Genomic DNA, 18773 nt, shown 5'->3' on the forward strand with positions numbered 1-18773 from the left:
AAAAACAACCTCATTCCATGCCAAATTCATTATTTAGAAAATGGATTTTACAAGTTCAAGTGAACAGTCAAGCACTGCTCAAACACATTTGCAGGATCTCCTCATGTGAATGTTATAATTTACAGTATTATCACACTGTACCTTATCAGCATAGCAGAACTTGGACACTTTGTGAGAGTGGTTGAATGGCTAAAAGGAGAAAAAAGAAAAGATTTAAAACAGACTAAAATCACACAAAACAATAACTTCAATATAACATGATAATATATAATGTAAACACTGTCCACTTATAAAGCACATACGTATTCTGGATGATCTTATTCTACATCTCTAATCCTACCCTACCAACTACTTTAAATCATACCTTAATAACTATTAATAAGCAGCAAATTAGTAGTTTATTGAGGCAAAAGTTTGTAAATAATGAGAATTGGACCTTAAAATAGAACATTAGAAAAAAAATAATTAAATAAATTGACCTTAAATATATATATATATATTAGGGCTGTCAGTCGATTACATTTTTTTATCTAATTAATTACATGATGTGTCGATTAATTCGTGAAATTACTTAATTAATGAAAATATCCCCAAAAGATTATTTAATGCTATTTTTGTGTTAAATGAGAAAGTAGACATTACAAATAGTAGCTTTAGAAATAAATATATTATTTGATTCAACATAAAATTTATGACATATAGGGCCTAAATGTTTAGGCTACAACGGCCCAATATAAACTATGGAAAAGAAGATCATTTGAGAAACATCTCAGTTTTTTTTTCATTCATGCAATGGAAGTCATTGGTTACCAAAACAGCTTTCTTACCAACAGTCTTCAAAATACCTTTTTTATGTTCCACAAAAGAAAGTAAGTCATTCAGGTTTGAGTAAATTATGACATAATTAACATTTTTGGGGTGAACTATGCCTTTAAATTTTATAATACTCTAAATAAGAAACTAAAACTGCCAGCAGGTGGCGGTAAATGTCTTTATGATTCTTTCATTTGATTCGTTCAAACGGCTGATTCATTCAGGAATTCAGTAAACAGCTCACTTTTGGCGCTTTTCCACTGCATGGTACGGCACGGTACGGTTCGGTACGGTTCACTTTTGGGGGGTTTTCCACTGGGTACAGTACCTGGTACCTGGTACTTTTTTGAGTACCACCTCGGTTGAGGTTCCAAGCGAACCGTTCCATTACCAAAACGTGACCAAAACGTGTAAACTCTGCTAATCACTGATTGGCCGAAGAGAATTGTCACTACCTGCGTCACTGAACTTGCGACACGAGACACAACAGACCCGCTAGATTTAAAAGTGCACAGTATCAGTGCACTGGATCAGTGCATTCTCTTAAAGTGACAGCAATTTCTTAATATTAATCAAACAGCAACAACACGGAAAACTCTCACTGCTCTTGACTGAATAACTTTTTGTAACTTTAATAAGGATTAATCTTTAATTTATACAGTCAAATATGCAATGTTATTTTACATTTGATTTATTCAATTTCTGTACCTAAAAACTGTTAGACCTACCTAAAAAAACTGAAGAGCACTGTTTATTTTATTTGTATATTTTATTCACTGTTTTTTATTTGTGCTGTTACTTGTAGTTAGATTATTTGCTCTTATTTTCTTTATTTTTATTTGACAATATCGTTTTTTCCCTAAACATAGCACATACCGAAATTCTAAAACCATGAGCCGAAACGGTAAAACCGTATCGTGACTCTAAAACCGTGATACAAACCGAACCGTGAGTAAGTTGAACCGATGCACCCCTAATATACAGTATATATATATATATATATATATATATATATATATTAGGGCTGTCAGTCGATTACATTTTTTTATCTAATTAATTACATGATGTGTCGATTAATTCGTGAAATTACTTAATTAATGAAAATATCCCCAAAAGATTATTTAATGCTATTTTTGTGTTAAATGAGAAAGTAGACATTACAAATAGTAGCTTTAGAAATAAATATATTATTTGATTCAACATAAAATTTATGACATATAGGGCCTAAATGTTTAGGCTACAACGGCCCAATATAAACTATGGAAAAGAAGATCATTTGAGAAACATCTCAGTTTTTTTTCATTCATGCAATGGAAGTCATTGGTTACCAAAACAGCTTTCTTACCAACAGTCTTCAAAATACCTTTTTTATGTTCCACAAAAGAAAGTAAGTCATTCAGGTTTGAGTAAATTATGACATAATTAACATTTTTGGGGTGAACTATGCCTTTAAATTTTATAATACTCTAAATAAGAAACTAAAACTGCCAGCAGGTGGCGGTAAATGTCTTTATGATTCTTTCATTTGATTCGTTCAAACGGCTGATTCATTCAGGAATTCAGTAAACAGCTCACTTTTGGCGCTTTTCCACTGCATGGTACGGCACGGTACGGTTCGGTACGGTTCACTTTTGGGGGGTTTTCCACTGGGTACAGTACCTGGTACCTGGTACTTTTTTGAGTACCACCTCGGTTGAGGTTCCAAGCGAACCGTTCCATTACCAAAACGTGACCAAAACGTGTAAACTCTGCTAATCACTGATTGGCCGAAGAGAATTGTCACTACCTGCGTCACTGAACTTGCGACACGAGACACAACAGACCCGCTAGATTTAAATCAGTACAGCGAGCGAAGGATCGAACGCAACTGTTTTGAATGAGCACACTTTTTTTAACAACCAAAAAATGGCTATTTCATGGTCTTTTGAGGAAGTACAGACATTTCTCTCGTTGATAGCAGAGGAGTGGATCCAGCGAGAGCTTGATGGTGCGACGCGGAATGAAAAAGTTTTTCAGGAGGTCGCTTAGCTCTTGGCCGCGCCATGTGTATAATCCCGCCCACTTAAAGCGGTACTAAACTGCAGTGGAAATGCAAACCTCACTTTTGGGGGGTTTTCCACTGGGTACAGTACCTGGTACCTGGTACTTTTTTGAGTACCACCTCGGTTGAGGTTCCAAGCGAACCGTTCCATTACCAAAACGTGACCAAAACGTGTAAACTCTGCTAATCACTGATTGGCCGAAGAGAATTGTCACTACCTGCGTCACTGAACTTGCGACACGAGACACAACAGACCCGCTAGATTTAAATCAGTACAGCGAGCGAAGGATCGAACGCAACTGTTTTGAATGAGCACACTTTTTTTAACAACCAAAAAATGGCTATTTCATGGTCTTTTGAGGAAGTACAGACATTTCTCTCGTTGATAGCAGAGGAGTGGATCCAGCGAGAGCTTGATGGTGCGACGCGGAATGAAAAAGTTTTTCAGGAGGTCGCTTAGCTCTTGGCCGCGCCATGTGTATAATCCCGCCCACTTAAAGCGGTACTAAACTGCAGTGGAAATGCAAACCGAGCCAAGCAGAGTCGTGCCGAGCCGAGTCGTACCACGCAGCGGAAAAGCGCCATTTTTGAATGGGCTTTTGAATCATTGATTCAAACGATTCGTTCAGAACGCGGATTCATTCAGAAATTAAACATCGCTTTGTTGCTCGGAGACACACAACAATTATGCTATGGCTTTAAAGGTAATATGTTCTCTGCAAAATTGAGCAAAAACACATAATATTGTGTTTAAAATATAACACAATATCAACTTCTTGTTTACTGAACTGTTGTATAAAGTCACATTTGCACTCGTTATATTTTGGACAAAAACAGCACTCGTGTGATCTCTCTTTCTGCTCCTGTGTTATCATATTATATAAATATGAGACAAAAACTCATACAGGAGCATTTTTGCCCCAATATCTTGAATTTTAGGGCATAACTGCATTTATGGAGTTGTTGCCCTGCATCATATTTGTCAGCAGTCACTGTATGAAATGTAAGATGACGCTTTAAACTGATATTCCTAATACTCGCCTATGGAGAGTCCCCATAAAACATGTAAGTCCAACGTGTGTGTGTGTGCGCGTTTTTGTGACAAATGAGGACATACATTTGTATAATGACAAAGGTATGACATAGGTATTACAAGGAGAAGGTGACTTTTCAGGACATTACCCCATGTCCCCACTTTTCAAAACGCTTATAAATCACACAGAATGGAGTGTATTGAAAATCTGAAATAGCACAAAGTCTCCTGTGAGGGGTAGGTTTAGGGGTAGGGTTGGTGTAGGGCAATAGAATATACGGTCTGTACAGTATAAAAACCATTACGCCTATGGGATGTCCCCACTTTTCACAAAAACAAACCTGTGTGTGTGTGTGTGTGTGTGTGTTATATAAAGTCTGGAAAAACCTCAAAAAAACTGAGTAGTCAGTTGTTCGATGACTAAAAATGGCATCCATAATCTTCATAGCAAATGAATCCTAAGCTACTTAATTAAAAGCCAATATAAATCTCCATTCTGTTGTTGTCATTTCCAGGCTGACATATTTTAAGGAAGCACCAAATATATCTCAAAAACAATTCTCTAAAATGTCTCTCCTTGTTTGAGCAGAGAATCCCTTCTTGTCACTCAACAGCAAAAGAGATGAAAGCAGATATGAATTGTTTATTGCTGTCCCACTGTGACCCTTGTCTAACATCGTAGGAGATTTATTGTCTCCAAACTCTTCCCCCAGACCTAATCTGTGCTCTCCAGCTTTGTAGTGTGTTATTATAAAGTCTGGAAAAACCTCAAAAAAACTGAGTAGTCAGTTGTTCGATGACTAATAATGGCATCCATAATCTTCATAGCAAATGAATCCTAAGCTACTTAATTAAAAGCCAATATAAATCTCCATTCTGTTGTTGTCATTTCCAGGCTGACATATTTTAAGGAAGCACCAAATATATCTCAAAAACAATTCTCTAAAATGTCTCTCCTTGTTTGAGCAGAGAATCCCTTCTTGTCACTCAACAGCAAAAGAGATGAAAGCAGATATGAATTGTTTATTGCTGTCCCACTGTGACCCTTGTCTAACATCGTAGGAGATTTATTGTCTCCAAACTCTTCCCCCAGACCTTATCTCTGCTCTCCAGCTTTGTAGACATAGAACGTGTCTTCCAAAAAAAAAGGTACAGCCAAAGCGCCGATTTGAAGTTAGCAGCTGATGCTGTGCCGCACTGAACGATCTAATCATACCGGTGTGATTGTATCAAATATAAAAAAGTATTATTCGCCTATTTTTTGTCTTTTGGAAGCTCCATTCAAAATCCACTTGGCTCAGAAATCTGAGGGGGCACGTGCCTCACTTTGAATGGGCATGACGCCTCTGGCTTCGGTGCTATAATTCGGCACTTAAAATCAGAAATCCACCAGGCCTCTGTTCCTTCCTGAAATCTGTTGCTATAGACATTTTTTTGTGAAGGTCATTAACGACTGATACTGCAGTACCGTAGACATAGAGCGCAGGGGACCAGTGGCAAAGCCACTCCCCGTGAAACCAGATGCTGAGGGGGCAGGGCTCGGGAAGGGAGTGGCCAGATAAGGAGAGAAGCAAGAGAGTAAACATTAGCACGGCTGATGAGACAACACAGTGGCCGCTTTCTGCTACTATTTCATTGTGCTTTGACATGCAATCCTCTTGTCATGGGGAAATGCATAGAAGAAGGGGCCTAAAACAGAAACGGGTAGCTAAAATGTTGAATCAATAAGCAATTGTCAGTAAGCTAAAAGCATGGGACATTTCACCTTTGCTCCTGGGGGAAGGGACTTTATTGCCATTATCTGATGACGGGAGAGAGAAAATAGCCTCTGCATGAATTAAATGACGTTAGTTGCAGATAGGCAGGCTGAAGCATCCATCACTCGGCTTGCAGACAGTTATGTCAAGCATAGCACTGCTGTAGAAATATCTAATATTAAAAACATTCAGCTCAACAAATAAAGAGTTATCAATCACCTACATATATTCTTGTAAATTGATGTCAACCAAGTAAATGGCAGAGTACGAAATAAATCTTCTTGCCCACCCACCTCATTTTCTTTTTTTTCCCAGTTCATATAAAATAAAACATTTAAATATTTTATATTATTATAAAAAAATAATAATTTGGAAACCAGTTTATGTTGACGCTATAGCAGTAATATTTTAGTTTCTACTTCTACTGTAGTTTTAGTTTACCACAAAAGTAACCCTAAAGAGCTTTTTATGCTTTTTATAGCATTTACATGTCATGCAAACCACATCGCATATTTAAAGCGAATTAAATTTAAGCCACATTTAAGACGTCTCCTGTACATATGACTGTCATAATATGTCCCCAGGTGGCAGTCATAAGGAACTTGTTTGTGAAAATGTCGTGTTTACGTTTGTGTCTCAGCATGAGCATTTACCCACTATTGAACATAGTTGCTGCATCCGAAATCAATTACTTCCCTATTATACAGTATGCAAAAAACAATACGCCAAAAGAGTATTATGTCCTAATTCGTAGTATTTAAAAAAAACAGTAGGCGAAAAGTTCCTGAGTGACCTAGTACTTTCGCCACGATTCTAAAGTGTAGATTCAGTGGACACTTTACAATCCCATGAGGCCACAGGAGAGGATTTATGAATGGTAGTGAAGCGATGCAACTAACATTGGTAGGTCACGTGACAGTAATAACTTGGCAGATGTAGTATAGCTGAATTTCATGTACACTATATAAAGCGTACTTTTAATGGTTGTGAAGTAAGTAAATTCAAATGTAGTACCTACTCAGTATGCCTGCTATTACGTCCATTACTTTTGGAAGGAACATATAATGTCTAAGGCTACAGTGTTAAAGAGAATAAATAATTATTTTTGACTTCTTTATTTATATTTGTCCGCTTTACAGAAACAGCAGGTGCTAAAGATGACGTTAGACAAATATCATTGGCATTTTTACATTGCACTTGTAGTTTTTATTGTAATACGTGACATCCGGTCAGACTGTCACATACAGTATCTTTACTGTGCAAGTTGAGTGAATCTGAAGTTCGAAACAAATCGGATCTGAAAATGTCGCTGTGACGAGTGGGGCGGGGCCGAAAGCCGTGGGAACGGAGCGAGGCCGGTGGAGTAAATTATAATGATCGACACCTGCGCTCCTCTCGAGTCCCACGGAGGAGCTTCGGGAGGATAAAAGGAGGAGTAACGACAGTGAAGGACGAGAGAGGACCAGGCCTGGATTTTATGTTGTTATTTTATTACGTTATATGCAGCAGTCGTCCGTGAGGGGCTGCCGCTTTTACTTTCATTTTGTGTTTGTTTATTTATTTATTAAAGTTTTATGTTTAAATATTCGCCGGTTCCCACCTCCTTCTTCCCGATCTACGAACGTTGTTACAGTCGCATTGGCAGAGAACTCCCACAACTCTTCCTGTCTACAGTCTTGCATTTGTCGTAAACATTTATTCTATTGAAAAGCAAGCGTTTGGTAAACCTGTTTCAAAACTGTCATTATTGATGTCTTTCAATTACTCCAATTACTTAATCACACTCAACTGTATTATATTTTAGATACCTTGTCTTATTCATGTGCTCTCCGGTTTATTAATAATTGTCCATTTTACACACAAAGCAGGTGATTTTGCAGGTAAATGACTTTAGACAAATATCATCGCTGTTTTTACTTTACACTTAAAGTTTTGATTGGAATACATCGGACCATTGTTGAAATAGCAAAAACGTTATAACGGTTTCTAAGGGTGTGTTCACACTTGTCATGTTTGGTTCGAACCCTGGTGCGATTGCTCTGTTAGTGAGGTTCGTTTGAGTAAGTGTGAACACTGCCATCCGAACTAGTGGTCGACCGATATATCGGCCGATATTTGGAATTTTTCAAATATCGGCATCGGCCGATTCGTTTTTCTGTTTGGCCGATGTGTTCGAGGCGGGACTTTTATTTTGACGGCGCTGAGAACGGCAGCACCTGAGCGCCCACCACTCACATTCTCCCTCTTGTTCGCTGTCGTCGTTCAGTTCTGTCTAATATGGATAGAAGTCTATCTAATAATCAGATAGAACTGTTAAACAAAGGAATTAAATTGTATACAAAATAGTATTATAACAATTGCTTTATTATTAGTAAAAGCAAGGCAAACATTATAATACTTTCTCGTTTACCGTCAGCATTCAGCAAATATGCATTTATATCATTTAAACAAATCTTTGAATGACTAATGAACATTTAATTTCACAAACCTTGCAGACTTAGTCGAATCTAGTTGAGATCTTGTGAAGTGTGCATTTGTATCCTGCATGATCGCGTGTTTTCTGCGTGACGGTCGGGCCGTGCAAATTGAATGCTGACAGGAGGAGATTTCAGCTTGACTGGAGACGCACGATCGACAAACTTTAAACTAGTGATTTCAAATTATGCTGCACTTTATGCATTTGCCCAATGTCATATTCCTGTCATTTTCATTGCGTGCTGTATGTAAAATGAGTGTTACCTTGGCTTTATTTGAAAAAAATATATATATATGATTCCCAATGCACACAAACTGAATACTGAGTGCCCTGTTAGTGTTTACTTCCTTTTTAATTAGATTTTTATTAAATATTTATTTATTTGTGAAAAATGCTTTGTCTTCTAAAGTATGTTTATTTTACACAATTATTTTTAATCCATTTTCAAATTATTAAAAATTTCTTAAATATAAATTAAAATAAATAAAATTATATCGGCTTTATATCGGCCATCCTGCTTTCCAAGATATCGGCATCAGCTGTCAAAAAACCCATATCGGTCGACCACTAATCCGAACCCTGGTGTGCCCCAAACAAGCGGACCGAGACCGCTAAAAAGTTGGGTCTCGGTCCGCTTCCAAATGAACTCTGGTGCAGTTCGAATGAAATATGAACGCAACACGGACCAAATACTTCTAAACGAACCAAAAACAGGAAGTAATGACAAGATGCGACGCTATGCGACATGATTTGACGACACGGTGTAACCAAAACAAAATGAGCGGAGGGCAAACGTGGAGCAACGATGAGGTAAAGTGTCTTTTATGAGCTCCTTGTGAGTTTGCAGGTACTGATTGGTTAATGGGTTGATATCATACACCCGCAGCACCACTTTAAGTCTAACGCAACTTTTGTTTTGGGTGTTCGGCAAGTTCCGTCACGATATATACGTCATTCAAGCAGTCCAATCAGGTTGTGAACATATCACTATGCCTTTAGGTTCGCTGTCAAAAATGCCAATGTGAACGCTAAGCAGACCAGGACCAAATGTATCATTTTCCTTTTTGGTCCGGACCAAATGAACCAAACGATCCGAACTACAAGTGTGAGCACACCCTAAAATGTAAAATAAACATAACTGTCATATAAAAAGCCTCAAATAAGTACTTTTTTGCAATTATACTTAGAATTTTTTTGGTATTTGTAATAATGTTCATGAAATTTTTTGACAATTCCCCATTCATTTCTGACCCGGCACAGCAGTATCAAAACAAAAGAAATTATATTAGAAACAAGTTATTGATTGCATTGAAGCAGGACGTTTTACATCCATTAAAATGGATAAATCAACAAACAAATCAGACAAGGCACCACCAATTTAGGAACCGCAATTGTGGTCTTGACCAATAAAATTCCTAGTCCTCTTAGTCGGAGACTAAGACAAGACAGAGTACAAGTGCAGTGGAGACCGAGACCAAGACCTTCAAAAAATCTCCTTGAGTCTCCTCAAGACCAAGACCGGCCTTGAGTACTACAACATTACTGCTGATTATTAATCAGTCTTCCAGTAAACAAGATTCCATCTCAGTCTCCTGACTGTCACTATAATATATGTTTTCTCTCTGGAAATTGCCATTTCATTGGATGGGAAGCAGTTTGCTTGAAATGAAGAGCTATTAGTTCCCAGAAATGGTACAGAGGTTGGGAGGCGGTATGATCTTTATGGCTACACACACAGGAGAACTCTGCTCAGCGTGGATTGGCCATACAGCTAATCTGAGATGGCCCTCCAGCTATCCCCAATTCTCATACCAATATGTGAACACAATCAAACCATCTTTTAAATGTGACACCGTGTGCTCATCTGAAAACATGTGATTTGCATTAGTTTATTAGGCTGCCCTACTTTATCCTATATGAGAAATGGAGAAGCTGTCTGGATGCATTAAATAAGGTTGCTCTTTTAAAGCCCAATTGCTGAGGAGCAGCATGGTGTATTGATATCAAGTGTTTTTGGGCCATTATTAGTACTAATTTATTACCATGTTCTTGGGCGAGATATTGAGTAATGCCACCAAAAACAGCAACAAAGAATGATTAATACTGATGTTTCCTCTCTTTTTTGAGCAATTTTGTATGTCTCATATTACTGTCTATTTAAGATGAATCACTTATGTTGTTGTATTCCTCATTTGTAAGTCGCTTTGGATAAAAGCATCAGCTAAACAAATCCATGTAAATTATTTTACGATAATATATGCATAAGCATAATATTTTGCTTTTTATAGGTATGGTGTGCAACATTTGTGATTTTGTTCTCTCTCTCTGTGCTCATCCAACATGATAAAAAAACAAATTTTCCATCTACTTGAAGGATTTTTTTTTTCTTGCATTGAGATTATTAAGACATTTAAATGGTGTGTTTGTTTTTGTCACAGGCTAAGGACAGTGACGATGATGAGGAAGTCGTTCATGTCGACCGAGACCACTTTATGGATGAATTTTTTGAACAGGTAAACTTGATCTTGGAGTAAAATATCATCCTATCCAGTTACTATTTATGCAGATGTAGTTGATTTGATTTGCTCATCAGGTTTTGTTCATATCAACTTGAGTGTTGCTGTCAATTTTCCAATTCAACTTAAATATGGAACACACTAAATGACTTTTGCAATTTGAACAGATTTTAAAACACTAGGCATCATACACTTGTCAACTTTGTAAATGGTTACCGAGAAAAAAAACTGGGCATCGTATGCTAAACGACTGGCGATCACACACTAGCAGACTTTCAAGTCGTACCGGACACAACAAATTCGCACCGAAACATAAGCTTTGAAAACATGTGTTCTCAAAATATTAGCTGTTTGATATACTCTGACTGGATGTACTCATAGTCTGAAGCTAAAAAATCTAAATCTGTGCCCAGCAAACACTGTGTGATTTTCTGTGAAATCTGTCAACTCTGAATGCAGACTGGCTCTGACTTTTTAGCAACTAGCGTTGGCTCGTCTAGACTGCAAATTCTGACAAATATCTGTACAAAAGATGTGTATTCCAGCCTTTACATATTCAAACTGTAATATAATTTGCAATGAAAACAGTTGAAGTAAATCCAAGTAGATTCTAAATATTTAAAGCTAAGAAATAAAACAAAAGAAAGCTCTTCTTAAAAATAATCAAGGCATGGTTTCCATACCAGCATGATACTTACTGATTTTTATGCAGTTCATACTGTAATGCAGTTTAGTTTCTGCATGCTTACTTACTAAAAATTAACATAATATCAAATTAGTTTCTACAGCTAACATTTCATGCGACAAGATATAATATGGTATCTTTAATATAGGATACAGAAGTATTATTAAAATGATAAAATATTTTATAGTTGATTAATTTATAGAATTATGAATTTAATATATTAAATTGTTCCACATTATTTAAGCTGCTTAAATGATTGTCTTATCACAGAGCATGACAATATGCAATTAGATTTGGTCCTATTTGCAAATGTCACTGTATTGACGCATTATTTAACGCATGTTCACCTGACAGGTGGAGGAGATCCGTGGCTGTATTGAAAAGCTGTCGGAGGATGTAGAACAGGTCAAGAAGCAGCACAGTGCCATCCTAGCAGCACCCAACCCTGATGAAAGTGAGTTCCAGCCATCAGCACACAGTTTTATCGAAAATATCATCTCAGCGTATACACTGCATCTATGAAAAAGCATTTAATGTGGTTTAAAAATGAACATTCTGCCTAGAAGGTAGTTCCTTTTTAAGGACACTAATGTATTGTATATGACTCCTCATCAGTGAGATGGTCAGGCATGCAATTAAAAAATAGTTTTACCTCCCCCATATCCATCCATTCGCACATAGAAATACACCACGTGGACACATGTTTGTGAATGTATATCTTTATCTCAGGGAAAGATGACAAAGTTTTACATTACCAGTCACATCCACCCACGTCTTCAACATTAACAGTGAAGCACTGGATATATTTGCCTGGTCTACTATACTGCTCGCCCTTAAAGGGATAGTTCACTCAAAGATGAATAATTTACTCACCTTCTTTAAATAAACGTAAAAAAAAAATATTTGTGTGCTGTATTGAAGTAAAAAACAAAAACAAACATAACTTGTGTGCTGTATTTAAAATCTTTCCATGGGGAACAGATGAAAACCTTAGTTATTAATAAATTCAGAGTCATATGGACTATTTTATGTGCAGAAGGTGAGTAAATGAACAATTTGAATTTTTCAGTAAACTATGCTTTTAAAGAAATAGTTCACCCAAAAATGAACATTTGCTGAAATTGCACTCACGTTCAGACCATCAAAGATGTAGATGAGTTTGTTTCTTAGAACAGATTTGGATAAATTTAGCATTACATCACTTGCTCAACAATGGATTCTCTGCAGTGAATGGGTGCCGTCAGAATGCGAGTCCAAACAGCTGATAAAAACATCACAATAATCCACAAGTAATCCAGACCACTCCAGTCCATCAGTTAATGTCTCGTGAAAGGAAAAAGCCATTTTAACTTTAAAAAACCCACCAACAAATTTGTTTAGAACTGTTTTTGCTTGTAGACGGTGCTTGATCTATGCATATTTCTCCCCTGATTCAGACGAGACAACGTTTTTACTGGAGAAAATGTTATCATGGATAGAGGACTTTTTTTACAAACACACAGCTTTTTAGTTCACAAGACTTTAACGGATGGACTTGAGTGTGGATTACTTGTGGATTATTGTGATGTTTTTATCAGCTGTTTGAACTCTCATTCTGACGGCACCCATTCACTGCAGAGGATCCATTGGCGAGCAAGTGATGCAATGCTAAATTTCTCCAAATCTGTTTTGATGAAGAAACAAACTCACCTTCATCTTGGATAACCTGAGGTTGAGTAAATTTCCAACAAATGTTCATTTTTTGGGTCAACTATTTACTTTAAAACATGTACAACCCCTAAAAAATTTGCAAGTTATACATGCATACTCTCACAATGCAAGTTGCGAGGATTGCAAAATCTATAAAGTATTTATCGCATTTGGAAAGCACCAGCTCCATGACTTCACTGCAGCTGTGTGGCAAGATAAATGAGCTCATTGGTGAGCCTATTCAAGCCTTTCTCCAATACCTTGCATTTGTGCCACCCACTCTTCAAAAGAGGCACTGCCACCACATCGCTTTAAGTGTTTGTTAGACTCGGCCCACACACCTCACAGTGCACCAGCCCACACTGCATCTATAGAGGCTGTTTCTTCAGTCCTCAAATGTTGCTAAAAAATCCTGCTCACCTCATCTTTCCCCAGCAACAGTCTTCAGTTGTGGCAAATGTCTATGAGTGTCCGAGTCATTCCAGTATTGTCTGTGACTACTAATGTGTGAGGTCATTCTGACAGAGCAGCTCTTTAGTAAGTGTGCATGTGCAGTAAGTCGACTGTCAAATCAGTGAAGTTACAATGGTATTTAATGAAAAAATGCTTCCGTTCAATCAGTTATTTGTATAGGTACTCAAATATTGCTTCTAAATTGACAAATAGAAACGTGAAGTATATATTGTCGATGTTAAAATACGTTTATCCCACTTTTAAGCAGAGACAACCATAAGGTTATTCATGGCTGTTTTTGCTGAAAAGTAACTGAAAAGTTCAAACTAAATGCAAAGTCATTATTTTTGCAATTCCTTTTTGTGTCAAATGACATTTTGCCACAAACGCTGTTCATATGCCTTATTGAACCAAGTGTGCCCTCTGAGCTGCCTGGCTTAGTTCAAGAAATCCACAGCCTACGAATGACTCAGCTGCTATAGATGAATCTTTAATAAATGACGTCTCGTTGTGTCTGACAGTTTTGTTTCAGTTTCATACATTTGACTGCATGTGATTCACTTTGCATGGTTTCTTTGTTTCTGTTAAGTTGTTGCATGCATGCATAAGAACATTATTTTCTGTTGTTGTTTTTTTTTCTGTTCGCTTTCCTCCCTGTCTGTTTTTACCATGCTGCATGAAGGATGAAGGGAACCTGTGGAAGTTGAGTGTCTGTCTCTCGATATCTGTGTCAGTGTGAACCGGAAACCCGAGGAGAGATGGAGAATATATTAAATAAAGTCATTCTTAAAGTAACAGTGCACCCAAAATGAAAATGTCCTTATTATTTACTCACCCTCATGTCGAACAAGATGCACTTTTCATATACATTGCTGATTAGTTTCACAAGTTGAAATTATTAAAATAAGTAATAATGTGTTGTTTCAACTTAAAGTAAAGTCCATACTTGACTTAAACTAAATTAAAATTAACGTAACTAATAATTTTAAGTTGTCTCAACAAATGTTAAGTTTAAGACAAAATTTTTAATTTTAAGACAACAAAAGTGGATGGTGATTTATACACTCATGCTCCAAAAATTGCAAAATGAATCATTTTAGTAGTCATATGGACTACTTTTCTGGTATCTTTTGTACTTTTTGGTTGTATAAATAACCATCTACTGTCTTTTTATGAAAAAGGATGCCCAGACATTCTGCTTAAGGTCTACTTTTGAGTTTCGCAAAATTACACACAGCTAAACGACATGGGAGTAAATATATAAGATTACATTTTCATTTATGTCTTAAATGTTTATGTCTTAAATGACATTAGTTGTTCTCCTCTTCAGTTCCAGTGTATGTAGTGTTGTGTGTGTTTTTGTCTTTTATTCAGCTTGTAATGTTATACATACAGTACAGTACATACTGCATAACAGGTTTAGAAGTATTCAAGGTTTATTGCCAAGGCTTTGAATTCAATCACAGGAATACATACAAAAAGGCAAAGACAGACACTGCTCTGTCATTTTTCATTTAGCTGATGCCTTTTATCCGAAATACCTTACTTTGAATACATTCCCAGGAATATAATCTCAGTTGCTGGAAAGTTCATGGGTCACCCCTACTTGGGATCAAGCTAACTTTTGTGTTTGCTGCTTAGATCCTTAACCAAGGCTGCAATACCATCCCCCTCGCCCTCAAGTGATCTCAGTAAAATTTCTGGGTCAGCACTTCTCGACACTAATCCACAACTTCTATGTTAGCAGCCCAAATTCTCCATTAACTCTCCAACTAAAGCATTTTATATTATCCCTTTGCTGAGGTCACCCTAGTATTTTTACGTTCTTGTCTAAGTGCTACTGTACAAAGCTAAACGTTGTGCAATGTTTGTGAAAAAGCCAGCTTGCTCAAAGATGAGCGAATCCCTCTCTTTTCAGCTGCAGATGTCACCTTGAGCAGAATTCGTAACCTCTGTTGGCTCTATGGGTGACTAATGGTTACCTCTTTGTCCTAGTTCATTAATGTATTTCACCCAATCAGCTTAAATGACTAAATTAGCCATCAGAATGATAGCGCAGCGCCCTTAAACGTTCTCCACGTTCCCCTGCAGGTGTACACTTAGAACTGTGCGTAGTTAACTTAGCTGAGGGGTGATAAATTTGACGGTTAGCATTTCTATACTTCCAATCCTGGGGGGTTGAGAAATGTTTGCGGTCTGGATGATTTGTGTTGTATGTTTGATTTTCTGAAGCAGACATAAAAGTATTTATTTGGTTAGAATGTTGTGCTAAATGTATTTTGCAGTAGGTGGTAGCCACAAATAACAAATAACCCAGCAGAAATGACATAATCTTTAGTAGACATCAACAAACGCCATATGCTGCACAGAATTTCAGGTTCGTGCAGTTCATTTATCTATAACTGATCTCTAGTACATTCTCATTAAATAAACATTAGCTGATAGAACATTATAAAGTTATAGTTAGTAGTTGGTCTAGACAGAATCTGTCAAGCTTTTAAATATTTTCTAAGGTAATTTTGAGAAACAAAAAAGCAAATTTCTCAAAAAAATTTATTTTGCAGAAATACTTAACCTCATATGTTTCTGCAACAGGTCTGCTTCAGCAAATTTGTGGCAACTGCTAAACCGATACAAATAAAATCACATTCAAGAGCTATTAAAGTGCTGGTTAGATGTCATGTTAAAGAGTGTGTGACAAGAAACATCCTCATCGGTCAAATCGATCTCTCGACCACATGAGCAAAAAGAAAAGAAAAAAAAAAGCTGACATGAGACGATGGCTTGTTTTCATAGAGCAGGAAAGAGTAGCGCCGCATTTAGCTGTCTGTAAGCACAACAATAGTGTAGCGGTGTGCAAATATTATGATGCAAACTCTGTGACAGGAGATACGTTACACTTTTGTTGAATCGATGGACAGGGGAACCGGCCACACCCTGACTATAGAGACACCAGTGACTAAACTGATCATTTGTTTTACATGACAGCATTGCTTTTTAAGCGCTTTTCAATAACGTTTTGTTAGTCACGTACTTAAAAAAGAAAAAAGAAACTTTTCAAACAACATTTATCAATCATTTAAGTATTTAATTTATTTTTACAGTTTAATTCTCTGGAAAAGGAAATGTGTTCACCATTTTCAGATTTTTCAAAAACCTCAAAAAGCAATCTCTTTTACATTATTGTATTTTTAAAAAGAAATTGTAATAATATCTTCACTTTGAAAGTTTGTAGCTATCTGAAATAAGAAATACAATTTCCATGCAGATCATCAATATTTATCAATCACTTTTTTTAATTATTTTTAACTGATTTTATTTTTAATTAATTTTATTTGTTATTTTTTACTTTGAAAGTTCATAATTCTCTAAAAGAAGAAATATGGTTTCTATGCAGATTTTCCTGAAAGCTTTAAAAACAATTTTTATATATGAAGAGTTCATTTGCAAAAACCGATAAACGCCACTTTAAAAAAAAAAATTTGCTGATTGCCGTGCATTATTCTCCACATATAGCACGATCTGAACCCTAAACACGTTTTGTCCACTTTCAAGGTATCGCGAGTTCACGTTTTACTGCAGAAGCCGACAAGCTCCCTTGTTTTTTCTGAACAGAAGCCGATAAGTCCATTTTAGCGAATCAGCGCGCTGTATTCAGGTCAGGTGACAAGGCTACTTTCACTTTGAAAAGACGTGCTAGCTGAGAGGAGTTTCATCAAAACTGACAAAAAGTGATCGAGGATGGGTAATTTCGATGACCTTGATGAACCTGTGATATCTTCTTCAGGGCGAAAAAGGAAAATAAAAGCTGAAACATTTTCACGGAAACTTGCAAAAGCAGGGCGTTACAATGGTGAGGGAAAAGCTCTGTGTATTGCGTGTAATCACATCCATACTGTGTATGATTACAACAACAACAACGTTTATCAGGCATCTACATTGTCATCTGAGGAGATTACAAAGATTAAAGGGGTCATATGATGCGATTTAAATTGTTCCTTTCTCTTTGGAGTGTTACAAGCTCTTGGTGCATAAAGAAGATCTGTAAAGTTGCAAAGACTAAAGTCTCAAATCCAAAGAGATATTCTTTATAAAAGTTAAGAGTCAGCCACACCTACCTAAAACAGCTCATTCTAACACGCCCCCACATATCTTCGTCACTATGTGGGAAGATTTGCATAACGCCGCCCAAATGTTCACGCAAAGAAAGAAGGCGTAACTTTTGTTCTCGCTGTAGTATTGTTGCCGCCGCCATGTCCTGAAGACGCTGTGTGCTTCATTGTGAAAGCGAAACTACTTTGTTTGGTCTTCCAAAAGAGGACGATATCCGCTTTGTCATGCCTAGAGCTGATCCGTGCTGGTCGCTGAGGGAATACATCAACTTCGTGCTGTGGATCGCCGGATCGGCTTTCACCGTGGATGAAGCCCGGGGTCGTCACATGTTCTTGCCGCTCCTTCGTCGACCCCGCCTCCTCAGCTCACTCTAGCCGCCGGGCTTCCGCTAGGCCGCTGTGTTTTTCGTTGTGAAAGCGAAACTACTTTTTCAAAAGAGGACACGACTACAAATCAGTGGTTAAGTTGTATTTACAACACTGTTCCAGAACAGTTTAACCCAAATATCCAGACATTTTTGGTTCCACAAAGAACTTTTCAGTCAAAGGTTCTTTAAAGAACCATCTCTTTCTTACTTTTCTGTAATCTGAAGAACCTTCTTTCGCCACAAAGAACCTTTTGGGAAACAGAAAGGTTCTTCAGATGTTAAAGGTTCTTTATGGAACCATTTAGACAAAAAGGTTCTTCTATGGCATCACAAAGCACCTTTATTTTTAAGAGTGTATGTGGAAAATAATGTGGTTTTTTTATACTTTAAACCGCATAAACACATTTCATTACACCAAATACACAAAATAATGTTCTTTTTAGCAACATCATATGACCCCTTTAAGTTATCTGTTTTTGCCAAAAAACAACTGTTGGAGTTATCTGCTTTTGCTATAAAACTTTTAATATGTAAAAAAAAAAACATACTTTCAATGAACTTTAATTTTGTAAATTACCTGTATTTGTTTAAGATATTATTACTTAAAGGCACAAAATGTAAGATTTTTTTAATTAAAATATCCAAAAACCACTAGAACAGTGTTATATATTTTGCTGACTTGTGTACTTACATTATCCCAAATGTTTCGAAGAATGTTTAAATCCAGAGAAATATGCAATTTTAACTAGTGACACAGAGCGTGTCTATTGTGTCATTGTGTCGCCTGCCAATGACGTCATAACCCCTCGATTTCCGGTTTTGTTTTGTAG

The 18773-nt window shown here is 36.9% G+C and overlaps 1 protein-coding gene across 1 annotated transcript in view; it reads left to right on the forward strand.

Moving 5' to 3' along the window:
• Positions 1 to 18773, forward strand: part of LOC107549833 (syntaxin-1B-like) — a 51045-nt gene that overhangs the window by 20461 nt on the left and 11811 nt on the right. The window contains exons 2-3 of the mRNA XM_016231005.1: positions 10559 to 10633; positions 11676 to 11775. Coding sequence (XP_016086491.1) covers positions 10559 to 10633; positions 11676 to 11775 — 175 coding nt within the window. The remainder of the gene's footprint in view (positions 1 to 10558; positions 10634 to 11675; positions 11776 to 18773) is intronic.

The sequence above is a fragment of the Sinocyclocheilus grahami genome, unplaced genomic scaffold (assembly GCF_001515645.1).
Source record: "Sinocyclocheilus grahami isolate Dianchi unplaced genomic scaffold, SAMN03320097.WGS_v1.1 scaffold382.1, whole genome shotgun sequence".
NCBI lineage: Eukaryota > Metazoa > Chordata > Actinopteri > Cypriniformes > Cyprinidae > Sinocyclocheilus > Sinocyclocheilus grahami.